This window comes from Populus euphratica, unplaced genomic scaffold, assembly GCF_000495115.2.
Source record: "Populus euphratica unplaced genomic scaffold, PopEup_1.0 scaffold234.1, whole genome shotgun sequence".
NCBI lineage: Eukaryota > Viridiplantae > Streptophyta > Magnoliopsida > Malpighiales > Salicaceae > Populus > Populus euphratica.
The window spans coordinates 674,459-687,289 of NW_011499928.1; the positions used below are offsets into that span (position 1 = coordinate 674,459).

Genomic DNA, 12,831 nt, shown 5'->3' on the forward strand with positions numbered 1-12,831 from the left:
TTTCTCTTTTCACTTTTCTTGTATCTAACTTTTTTTTCTTGTTTTGTTTCCTTATTCCTTTTATTCTCTTCTTACATGTGCATGAAAGTTTGGTCACATATATTAAGTGGTAGAGTTTATAGAGTATCCTTATTATTTTCAGAAAAAATAGCCAAAGAAGATAACTAGTCGCTTCATAATGAGAATAATGAGAATAACAGAGTTAGAACACATAGAGACCATATGAATCCTATAACAACAAGTGCACCCTCATGAATAATTTTCCCTCCTGATGCATCTTACTTTAATTTTAAGCCAGAAATTATTCAACTTTTATCTTTTTTTCACATCTTAGATCTAGAAAATCCATACTTGCATTTGAGAGAATTCAAAAGAAGTCTGTAACACCTATAATGACTTAAATTGTAGCATGAACATCATCAGATTAAAGCTTTTTTCTTTTTCATTAATAGATAAAGCTAAAACATGGCTACAAAATCTTAGGTCAAGATCCATTCATGCTTAGGATGAAATGCAACAATAATTTTAAAGAAGTTTTTTCTATCTCATAGAACAAACTCTTTCAAAAGATAAATAACCACTTTCACTCAAAAATCAGGAGAAATATTTTACCAATGTTGGGATAAGTATTGAGACTTCCTTAATACTTGCCCTCATCATGGTTTCGAAACATGGAGATTGATTCATATTTTTATGAAGGGTTAATACCTAGAGATAGACAAATAATGGAATTGATATACAATGGAACTTTTAAAAATAAAGACTCTAATGAAGCAATGGAGTATCTAGACTTGCTAACTAAAAATGCTCAAAATTGAGACATTACAGGTACTTATGAGACACCAGGTAAAACTCAACCTCATACATCTAATGGAGGTATGTATAACATTAGAGAAGATCATGACCTCCAAGTTAAATTTGCATGTTTAGCTAGAAAAGTTAAGGCACTAGAATTGAAAAAGAGTAGTCAATTCAAATTTATTTAAGACATTTTGTGTCAAATCTGTGAAACGAATAAACATACAACCAATGACTATTCAACTTTGCCTTCTTTCAAGGAATGCCTCAATGAAACCCATGCTTTAAACAATTTTTAAAGGCCAAATCATAACCCATACTCACAAATATATAACCCTAGTTGGAGAAATCACTCAAATTTTAGTTGGAAGAGTGGTAAAAATAATGCATAAACTTCACATCCACCGTTTCAAGCACACCATAATTTCAAAAGTTTCATAGATGTGCATCTCCTTATACTCCACCTCTTAGAAGAAATCTAGAGGAAGCATTACATACATTCATTGAAAGACAGGAGACAATCAACATAAAATGCTCAAACCATAGTAAATCTAAAAGATGCTCTTGCAAAATTCACATATACTCTTAGTTTTCAAGAAAAAGGTAAGTTTCCATCTCAACCACAATAAAATTTTAAGGAGCAATACAATGCAAATACAAGTAGTTTCAGAAGTATGGATTTTATAACCATGTTTTAGCTTTATTTTTTAATAAAAAGGGAAAAAACTTTAATTTAATAGTGTTCATGCTACAATTTAAGTCCTTATAAATGTTATAAACTTTAAATTTTCTTAAATACAAGTATGGATTTTGTAGTTCTATGCCATGAAAAATAGGTAAAAGTTAAATAATGTTTGGCTTAAAATTGAAATGAGATGCATCAAGAGGAAAAACTATACATGATGGTGCATTGTTCTTGTTGGATTCATGTGGTCTCTTAGTGTTCTAAATCAATTATTCTCATTATTCTTATTATAAAAAGACTGATTATTCTATTTGGCCATGTTTTCTGAAAATGATGAGGATTTCGTGGAAAGTCTACCACTTTATGTGCATATCCAAACTCTCATGCAAATGCACAAGGAAAGAAACAGAAAAAGAAAAGGAAGACATAAAAATTAGAAAAACAATAAAAGTGAAAATAAAAATAAAATAAAATATATAATTTATACAGTAACTTACCTTTATGGCAACGACGCTAAAAGCTTGACATGATTATAATATTGATGTTTTATCCCAAGTGCAAGAGTGTCAAATTAATAAATAATTCGGTAAGATCGGGATCGAACTATAGAAAGGTGAACTATATAAATTACAAATAATATATATATATATATGTATATATAACAAAGAGTTTATGAGAATTTTATGGGATATTGATGTAAAGATTAAATAAAAATAAAACAATTGTCAAGGTTAGAGTATCCACTCATGGTATTTCAAATAAATATAGTATCAACTCTTTTTATTACACAACTAGAACCACATATAAAAGAGATTCCAATCAAATTATAAATTGTTAACATCATTACATTAGTTATCTTATTCGAATAATGTTAATACTTGTAAATGTGATCAGGTATTCATGATGTTAATTTATGTTAACAACAAATCAAGTTTCTTTCAAAGCACAAGTATCAGTTAAACCATACAGTAAGCTATGAAAGGGTCAAGCATTTATTGTACCAAGGGTTATACAATATAAATCTAGATTAACCATTTAACAAGCAAAGTATTAAGAGTAAATAAGATAACAAATACAAAATATGTTAGTATCAAACATTAAAGTCCATGTTGAGTTTACACTATACTTATTCTTACACCATTAGTATAATCTTTTCACCTTGATTAGATAAACTTAACTAAACATAATGAAAAAGAAAAATATAAATAAACAAGATAAGAACATAAATAAAATATAAGTTAACTAAATAAAGGAAAGAAAATGAAAAGTATAAATAAAAGATTAATATAACATAAAATAAAACTTAAACATTATAAAATATAAAGAAAGAAAGTAAGAATATGATCTTGATCTTAAAACCAAGATGCCTAATTATGTGGCAAATGCCTCATTTTAGAGGCTAAAATTCAAAACTATTAATTTGATGACTAATTGTTGAGTGCGTGGTCACCTCTTTGACTTGGTGACAACCCTTATCTTCTTGTCTGAACAAAATATTATTGCTAATATCAATATTTGAATAGATAGTCCCATGAAGGTTTTGGAAAACTGTCTCAGCTTTCCAATAAAATAAGAATGAGCTAGTTTGAACTTCTAGAACTCGAGATATAGCTTGAATACTTAACAATATCTAGGCTGTAGGACAGATTCTGACTTCTCTTTTATTGATATAATTTGAACTTAAAAACGACCGTTTTGAATTTTGGACTCTTATGAATGTTTTAGGCCTATATTTTAGCTTTCCATCATATAAACAAGACCTAAATCTAAGTTCTACAACTCTAGTTATGATCTAATATCTTTGTCTTCTCAATTTCAATAGTTATGCAAATCAATCAATCCTTTAAATTATATAAACAAGACCTAAATCTAAGTTCTACAACTCTAGTTCATCATATAAACAAGACTTAAATCTAAGTTCTACAACTCTAGTTATGATCTAATATCTTTGTCTTCTCAATTTCAATAGTTATGCAAATCAATCAATCCTTTAAATTATAAAACAAGGCTATATTTCAAGTGAGCATTTACCATAAACAAGGCTATTATATATAAATTTTATGATATTGCAAATCTTGTAAGATCCTCAACATGTTTTGTGGGATGCTATAATTATTCTCTACCTTAAGAATATTTTTAAAAAATTATCTTACAAAATTCCCAAGATTCTGTCATCAAATGGTCCTTTTTGTGCATGCTAAATCAGAGTTAATAATATTATTCACTAAGGCATTAGTGTCAAAATGTAAACAAGGAAATAAAATGATCAACGAAAACAAAAAATGAATAAATAAAAGAAAAAAAACAGAGAGAGACTCAACACAACAAATAAACAAAACAAGCTAGCCTAACACAATACATATAAACAAAGTGAAAAATAGATTAACTAACACTTTAAAGGAAAAGTGCAATTGTTTTATCCTCAAGGTGTGTTTGTCAAACATGGCCTTAAGTAAGGTTGTTAAAATCATGATTTTAACATGGCATGAAAAATATAAAATAAATTCGGATTGTAAAAACATATCGTAAAATTGTAAAATCATACGGAATTTTAAAATACATTAAAAAATTAATGCTTCAAACAAAATTCATACATAGTTTAAGCACCTTAAAATACATGCTTCAAATCAAAATTCATATATAGTTCAAGCATTTTAAAATATATGGTTCAAATAAAAATTCATATATAATTTAAATAACTTTTCATTAACTTATAATTAACAAACTTAAAACAAATAATCTGTCAGTATGTCATGTAAACTAAAATCAGCTTTATTGCCTTCATATTCCTCATTATTCCTCAGATATTCATCAATATCATTAGCATCAAGAGGATTATTAGTGTCATTACTAGTACCAACACCAATATTATGAACATTAGTGCTACTATTAGTACCAACACCAATATCATCACTTTCAATCTCCAAATTATCTTCAGTAACATGACTCTCCATTTCAATATCATTGGTAATTTCTTCTTCATTACCATTTTTTCTTCATGTTGCACTGTCAATAGCACTAAAGAAATCATTGTTTGAATGTTTTTCTCCCTCGGTTATCCAATCATCCTAGTGTTGGTTAATATTTGAAGTTGTATTTTATGTTTAGCTCGTGCATTTCAGCCTTTTTTTCATCATTAGGTACCTTGCAAGAAAAGGTGAAGCCATGAATTTTTTTTTTTGCTCTGGGCTTAACAATAAAATCTTAATCTAAGTATATTGTTTAAAATATTAAAAAATAAATTTGAAAGCATATAAAATTAAAGTGAAAGTAAAAATAAATCCATTATTGAAATTACATTCTTCAATTTTTTATGGAATGGATTTTATCTATAATCGAATTTGTATTGATATTTTCAACAAGCTCTCATTTAATGTAAATCATCATAAAATATGCTAAGAACTCCTCTTTTATTTTATTGTGAAACACATTTTTAACATGCTTCATAGTTAAAAATTCTCACTCTTTAGTGGCAACAAAAACATGCAAAGTTAAAATAAGACGAATCAATCTATTAATCAAATAATTATGTTGTGACTTATTTATTTTGATTAATCCTCGACATGATTTGAAAATGGTAGACATGTTCTGAAATCTCTCCATCAATCTCATAATACTCTAGCTGAGATCTCAAATAATATATCTCTTATTCATTAAAATCTTCAGAATAAAAATTATGAACAAGCTTGCAAATAACATCAATTTTAAATGATTTAAAGTTGTCATTAGGTTCTTAAGCACAACTAAGTACAAGAAATTTTAGTATCCCATCATTGAATCTAGAATTCAAATCTAATTGAAAATCTATTATTGAGTTAAATATATTATAATAATAATATTAGTAAATTATCAGCAATCTTTATTGTTGACATGAATAACTTGTAGCTTTTTATATGAAATATTTATATGAGGTACGTCAATTTCTTATTGTGTGGAAATAAATTGCATATATGCGAAGAAAATATTAAATCAGATATCTTTTAAAGTTTAAAACAATGTTTTGGTAGTTAAGATAAAATTAGGTTGAATTTGTGTGATGGATGATACCATACAACAAATGAAAAAAAAAAAAAAAAGTAAAGGTGTGTTGCTTTTGTTAAATTTTAGGAGTTGAATATGCAGGAAACAAGAATAATCTAGTACGAGGAGGGATAAAATTTTCATTTTGGCTCTCGTAACTAAAAAAAGGATAGAGATTATAATTAAAAAAAAAAAAGAGTGGTTAATTTTATGGACAAAGTATAATTTTCCTAAGCTAATTTAATTAAGTGTAACGCGGGCTAATTTAATATTAGTAAAAATAAAATATTGACATGGGGTATAGCCCACCCAAGTCTGTCATGCCACCAAAATTCCAGTGCTTATGCATACCAATCAGAGGATGCTTAACATGCTTCATGTTATTCAAGAAATGGAATAGGTACACCATTTCTGTTTCTAATATTATTCCTATAGCTTGCTCTTTCTCTTTCATTCACAAATTAGCCATTTCTGTTTATACTCTTTGTATAGTTTGCTGACTTCTGGATTGACCATGCAGATATGCTTCATCTTTAACATGATTGGTGAGGCGCGGCAGGCTAGATAAATTTTTCTCTAATAAAAAATAAAAAAATATTAATATGTTTTTCCAATATATATATAAAAAAATTATTATTTCTTTACCATGAACATTTAAATTAACTATAAAAATTCAATTAAAAATTTAAATTGCCAACCAGATAAATAATAAAATTAAAAATAAAATCTCAAATTAAAACACTCATCAAAGAAAAAAAAAGATTAAGCATCAAATATGAAAGAAGAAAAAAATAAAAGGGTAAAATTAAAAAATAAAAAATCATCTCAAATAAAAAGAACAAAATCAAAAGAATGAGAATATAATTTGATATATAAAGAAATTAAAAGAGGATGAAAAAAAAATGATAAATAAATTAAAACCAACATAAAGAAATTAAAAGAGGATGCAAAAAAAAAAATGATAAATAAATTAAAACCAAAGTAATAAATATAAAAAAATCAAGAACAAAATTAAAAGAAAAGGAACTAGAAGGGCTACTATGAGAAAATGAAGGGTCAGGCATGACTTTCTTGGAGGCAAGAAAAAAAAAATGTTAGCAACATATCAGATGTTCAACAAGTACAAGCACCATACAAAAAGAAAAAAAAAAGGCTAAAAAGAATAAACTAATATGACAAAATTAATATTTTTATCACTGTATGCACCAGCACACGCCTTATAAAGATAACGAAAATAGGTGAAATTTTGATGCATATAATGCATGCATTAGTAGCTTTTTAGGTTTTTTATTTTTTTCAAAAACACATTCCTACCCTCCCCAAGCATTAATAATTACAAAAAAAAAAAACCTTTTCTATCCCGATTTAGCCTCTCATGGCAAGCTTTAAAAATGTGAATATAAGGGTAATATAATAATTACACTATAATAAAAAATATAAAATACCAAAAAAACCCTAAACTATAGGTAACTAAATACTTGTTTTTAAGAATAAGTCATTTAACTATGCAATAGATTAATGGAAAGACAGCAACCCTTCAAAAATTTAAAAATAACAAATAAAACATGTTACATTAAAAATACACAAACAGTAGCATATATTGTCTCTTTATTCTACTGACCAAGTGAGCTATTAATGCCATTCATTATTGTTGGAAATAACCTGATTTCCTGCTCTTTTTCTTTCTTTTTCTTTTTTTCTTTTTTTTTTTCCAGATGGATACATATATCGGCAAACCACTATAACTAAGGGTGCTGATAAGGACAGCTTAAGCATGTTTATTTGCCATCTCCGAGAGACAATGGAAGAGTTCTTGTGGCTTGCTAAACATAGCCATATGGTCTGCACCTTCAATTTCCATAACTTCTTCAACAGCACTGTTTTCAATCATCCAGCGTTGAAACTCTACTGGTATCGCTAAATCTTCATCGCAGATAACATATACTCGTTTGACTGACCCATAGCCCGTCGTGGAGAAACTGTTTGCCTTTGATAAATCATCCAGAAACAGTGATCCTGGCCTTACCAAAGTCTTTGCTTGCTCAAGATCCTTGAAAAATCCAAAAGTAAGGCATGTTTAGTAATCATGTAAAACCTGCAGCGCGCTTGCTCTACCAGGTTTGACATGATCAAAAGGAGTAAAGAAGACAGAAGACTACTTTAACTGTCATGTTATAAAGTCCACATTAACTAATGTAATTTGAAGATGTTAACAGGAAAGGTACCTCAGGTGGGCTTAGCTGATAGAGCTTGGAGGATAAGAATTTGGGTCCAAAAAAAATTGTTGTGAGATGACTTTGAGAGCTGCTGTATGGTAAAAATTGAGTGTCCAGCCAGGCCGCCGCCGGGGTCCTCTCGTTATACTTAATAGATTCAGGGGAAAAAAAATTAGAGAAGAATTCAACTTGAGAAGCAACTGATATTTTCAAATAGCACTACAAAGAATTATTATTATTATTATTATTTTGCCAATATTTCTAGCAGTACCTGATCCATGACAAATGATGGCTTGTGTGTGGTATCTGGCATGAAAGCTGATAAGAAAACAGCAACAGCAATCTTCTCTGGGAACTTTTCCATAGCTAGAGCCAAACTCAAACCTCCTAGGCTGTGCCCTACCAGAATAACCTTCTCCTTCGGTTGTAATGAGGCCAGAAAATCTAACAAAGGCTCCGTATATTCATAAAATGTTGCTACATCTTGGATTGTCTTCGTGTTGTCGCCTGAAGCTGCAAGGTCAAGCAACGTGACCCTGTTACTTGCTGACTCAAGCAGCGTTTTGAACTTTTGCCAGCACCAAGCCCCATGGCAAGCTCCATGTACTAGAACAAAATGCTTCTGATTCTTGGTCTCTACCATTGTTGTTTTGATGCGGCTAAGCACCTGCATCCCAGTATATAGGGTCGATAGAGAAATAATAAAATAGTATTTTATTTAAAAATCTTTATAAAGCACGTGCAACTTGTGGTGTCTGAAGCAGCAAGGTCAAGCTACATGCCAAAGGTTACTGGTGGACTCAAGCAACAAGCCCCACTTTTGTTTCGATATCGGCTAGAACTCCCACCCCAACACGTAGGGGTGGTAGATTTGGGAGAAATGGTCAGAATTGGTGGAAAATCAAAGGGACCACAATATCTACGTGGTATTCGATTATTTAATGTTATATTTATCTAAAGTTTGAGGAATATGATTTCTTTTTAATATATATATATGTTGTTGCTGAGGTCTTAATAAAACATTACATTATACGTCAAGTTAAAAAGTAAAAGGTGTAGAGAAATTATTGTTTAGTTACATAGCTATAACTATGAATTATAATAGTAATCAATACTTTGTTATTTTTTTTCATTTTTTTGTACTTTTTTTTCTTATATATTGTTGCAATCTGTCTCTCTTTAACCTTTAGTCCTCTTTTTTTTTTTTTCTTCATTCATCAAGCAATGCCATCCTTTTCATTCTTTAAATCTTCATTGACTTACATTTTTTAAAAGCAAATCAATTAATCTAGTGAATGATCTACAATCTTGAAGTTTATTTATTTATAGATATTCTAAATTAATTTTCTTCTCACTATTAAGGAAACTAATTAAACTAATTAATTTTGGTATGAGGATGTTGGTTTTAATTCTTTTTATTGTCATTTTCATTCTGTGTCTATTTTAGATGATTTTTAATTATTAAGATGTGCTAAGAAAGTATAAGTTTATTTTCAGCAAGCAGTAAATAGTAAATTTTGCTTGTTTATTTTTATAGTAATCGAATTATTTTTATATTAAAAAAGTTTTTTTAAAGTTTTTAGATTTAAATATCAAGACTAGAACTTAAATGCATTATACTGATATAGAAAGTGTGTTCTTAACTTGTTATAGAAATAAATGCATTATACTAATATAGAAAGTGTGGAGATAAAGAGAAATGTAGTCTGATAGATTTATTTGTTTCAGCAAATTAAAACAATTTTCAATGTGGGGATGGGAAGCTTGACTTTTGTACAGAGAACTTAATTGTTTTCTCAATTGGGTACCATTGCCAGCTCTATAGGAATCTTGGCTTTTGTGCAGACAACTGAACTGTTTTTTCACTTGGGATCATTGCAGCTCTTACTTGGCTGATAAGATGGTGAAGCAAAACCACAAATTAAATAATATATGTTTCAGCATGGATGCATGTTTTACTTTCTTTCTTCTGGATTATAGCTGCATTCTGGTTCATGAAAGTTCTTTTTATGAAGTAGTTTTACCACTTATTTGTTTCATGAGATCTTTCCTTTCTCCAAACAGAGCTGACAAAGCGATAATCATATGAAATGAAACATTTTAGCATTCGCATTTCTTAGATGAAATGAGAAAACTGAATATGGAAGCTGTAAGAGTGAACAATTACACTTCATGAAAAGTTGCTGATGTCACTGAAATGACTTCCATGTAGCTTCATGCTTACATGCCCATTCCTTGTGGCTTTTATATGCTATCGTTTTTTGGGCTAGCTGGATTGTTTTATTACTTGGATCAATAGTTGCTTCCATGGAAGAAAAGTGTTTGTTCGCAGTGGGAGCAAGCAACCGCTCTAGAATATACCTCTTAAAATTGGTAAAACTCATTGTTTGCACCCTGTTTTTTTGTTAATTAATCATAAAAGCCTCTTTATTATCATTTCAATCAATTAAACCCTTGTATTTTTTATTTCATCCAATTAAGTATTATTTACGAAATAAAAAATGATGCTACTTTTTTTTTTTTGATTTACGTGGGGTTGTCTGAGCCAGCTTACGTGCACCACGACTAATCCCCATGGTCCACTAAATATCCTGCAAGCCCAGTGAGCAGGTAAGGTACCACGGAGGTGACAGGCGTGTAGGTACGAAGAAAAGAAACAACCCCCTTCCACCACTAGGGCAGAACCTCACTTGCAAAAAAAATGATGCTACTTGATGAAGAGGGTGGGAGTGAGTGATGATGTTAATTGAAGAAAAGGGACAACCCCCTTCTACCGCTAGGATAGAACCTCACTTGCAAAAAAAAAAATGATGCTACTTGATTAAGAGGGTGGGAGTGAGTGATGATGTTAATGGGAATGAAAGGAAAGTTGATGATGACTCAAGTAGTGAAAAAGACTACTCAATTAGCTGAGAGGAATTTTCAATTTTGGCAAATTGTACTCAATTAACTGAAATTGAGTGGCAGAGGTGCATTTTCTTATGTAATGGAGAGAATTACAGGTCTTACTAGCCGATAAGTGTGCTAAAGTGATTTACAGGTCTTATTAGCCAATAATGTGAACTACCTTTATTCTTGTTGTAAATACCAATGCTTGAACCTCGGCCGAGTGGCGGGTAATATAACACCAACCACAAGATCCAGGAGCATTGGCAGTGAACCTTCATTATCAGCCCTCATTCATGTAGTGCACAAATGCAAGTTAAATTAACAGGTGCAGTTAATTGGTGTGAAAAAATTACTTAAATCCAATAATTTAAGTTATTAAATAAAATTTTAAAATATGATTTATATTATTTTTAAATATATTTTTAAAAACTTTTTAAATTTAAAATTTATATAAATCCACATTATTTTATATTTAATTTTTATTAAATAAATAATGAGATTTGAACTTATAACTAATTGATAATTAAAACTTTAATATCATATTAAAAAATCATCACAACTTAATAATTTAAATTATTAAATAAAATTTTAAAATATAATTTTTATTATTCTATAAGAATAACAAAGGACGCCAACTAAAACCAATCTCCTGGCTTAGCAATGTTGATTTTACCTGATAAAGAAATCGAAGAAGTCTGTTGCGGGCATTTTAACTAACAAGCCGCACTTATATTTACTCTAGCTATACCTGGCAACTACTAGGATTCATTGAATGCCCTTTGAGGCCTCGCCCTTGTCTTGATAATGAGATATTGTTGTGTCATCATTTCTCTTTGTTAGGAAATTTCTCTGAGGCTCATGATTAGACTGCTGAGTTAACATTATACTGCCATTACTCAGTTCATCGGATTCTCCTTTTGGGATGGATGTGTTCAAGAGGATGCTACAGACCGGGCATCCAACCCTGCTCAGTTGATTATAATAGTTGGCCACCTGAACTGCTTCGTCGACTACTTGGAGGTTAAAAATATTCTATTATGTTCGTGATATCTTGGATTGTGTACGTATCAGGTGGGCGGCGTCCTTGTGCAGACTTATGGAGCAACCAGGGTTTGATTCTCCCTTGGTGCTTGTTTAGATGCATCATCTTTTGTAATGTTTGCCTTTTTTTATCTCCCCTTTGCCCCTTTATCATTTCTATCCTTAATCGACTTTACTTCAATTAATATATGTACTATGTTGATTCCATATCTATCAAACTGGATTGAAGTAACGCGGTTAAAAAAATCCGATTCCAAGTTTTATAAATCAATTCAGGTCAATTTTAAAAATTAAAATAAAAACTTTATTTAAAATTAATGAATCAAGATTACACCTAACAAAGCTAAGCACGTCAAGCAAAACAAGTGTCCAAGTTGCAGTGACAAGAAAACTAGGATTTAAAGTTAGATGCTTGAAGTCAAAGATGAATATTATTTAGACTATTTTTTTCTACAATCTCCTCTCAAATGACTCCCCTCATTGAATTGAAAGATTCTAATCAGAACACTACACCACAAACCAAAAACAACCCATATAAACAACAGCTCACACCTAGCTATAATAGCTTGCATGTCCTTTGCCACCAATATTAACAACATCACCATCTTAAGAGCTAGCCCTTTTGTTCCCATCGATTATCAAGCGACAATGCCTAGAATAATCAATCTTGAGAGCTAACCCTTTTGTTCCCATCGATTATCAAACGACAATGCCTCGAATAATCAATAACTAGTCTCGAATAATCAAATTTTAAATGAGAGAATAAATTATAAATATTTAATATTATATATTATATAAACATGTGTTTTATATAAAAAAATCAATTTGAAATTCATATAAAATTTATAAATATTTTCATTTCTCATGTCATGAAAAATCCTTTTCGCTTCGCTTAGCCTTACCCCCCTCGAGGGGTATTTTAGTGATAGGTTCTATAGGAACTAGACGGTTCTATTTGGTCAAATACCTAGCAGCAAACTCTTATGTTCCTTTCATTACAGTATTTTTGAACAAGTTCCTGGATAACAAACTTAAGGATTTTTTTATTGGTGATAGGGATGATATTGATGATAGTGATGATATTGATGTGAGTGACGGTATCGACCGTGACCTTGATACAGAGCTGGAGCTTCTAACTAGGATATGAGTAAAATTAATTTAAGAATATTTTTAAAATAAAAA

The 12,831-nt window shown here is 30.0% G+C and overlaps 1 protein-coding gene and 1 long non-coding RNA gene across 2 annotated transcripts in view; both read right to left on the reverse strand.

Annotated features, from left to right (window-relative positions):
• The window catches only part of LOC105135860 (uncharacterized), a 29,487-nt gene extending 19,522 nt beyond the window's left edge, over positions 1 to 9,965 (reverse strand). The window contains exon 1 of the long non-coding RNA XR_844265.1: positions 9,908 to 9,965. This is a non-coding gene — a long non-coding RNA (uncharacterized LOC105135860). The remainder of the gene's footprint in view (positions 1 to 9,907) is intronic.
• On the reverse strand, positions 7,218 to 8,408 carry LOC105135857 (salicylic acid-binding protein 2-like). Its single transcript, XM_011040930.1, has 3 exons — positions 7,991 to 8,408; positions 7,729 to 7,866; positions 7,218 to 7,553 (listed from the first exon to the last, which is right to left on the reverse strand). Exons 1-3 carry the CDS (start codon positions 8,390 to 8,392, stop codon positions 7,272 to 7,274), a joined length of 822 nt encoding a protein of 273 aa, XP_011039232.1. The 5' UTR covers positions 8,393 to 8,408; the 3' UTR covers positions 7,218 to 7,271.
• Positions 9,966 to 12,831: the final 2,866 nt, after the last annotated feature.

What these genes read in the sequence shown, in the direction of transcription:
- LOC105135857 (XM_011040930.1), bottom strand. Translation starts at nt 8,392, where the DNA reads ATGCAGGTGCTTAGCCGCATCAAAACAACAATGGTAGAGACCAAGAAT. An exon ending in CATCATTTGTCATGGATCAG is followed by an intron (nt 7,867 to 7,990) that starts GTACTGCTAGAA and finishes GAATCTATTAAG; the next exon opens with TATAACGAGAGGACCCCGGC. An exon ending in ATCAGCTAAGCCCACCTGAG is followed by an intron (nt 7,554 to 7,728) that starts GTACCTTTCCTG and finishes GGATTTTTCAAG; the next exon opens with GATCTTGAGCAAGCAAAGAC.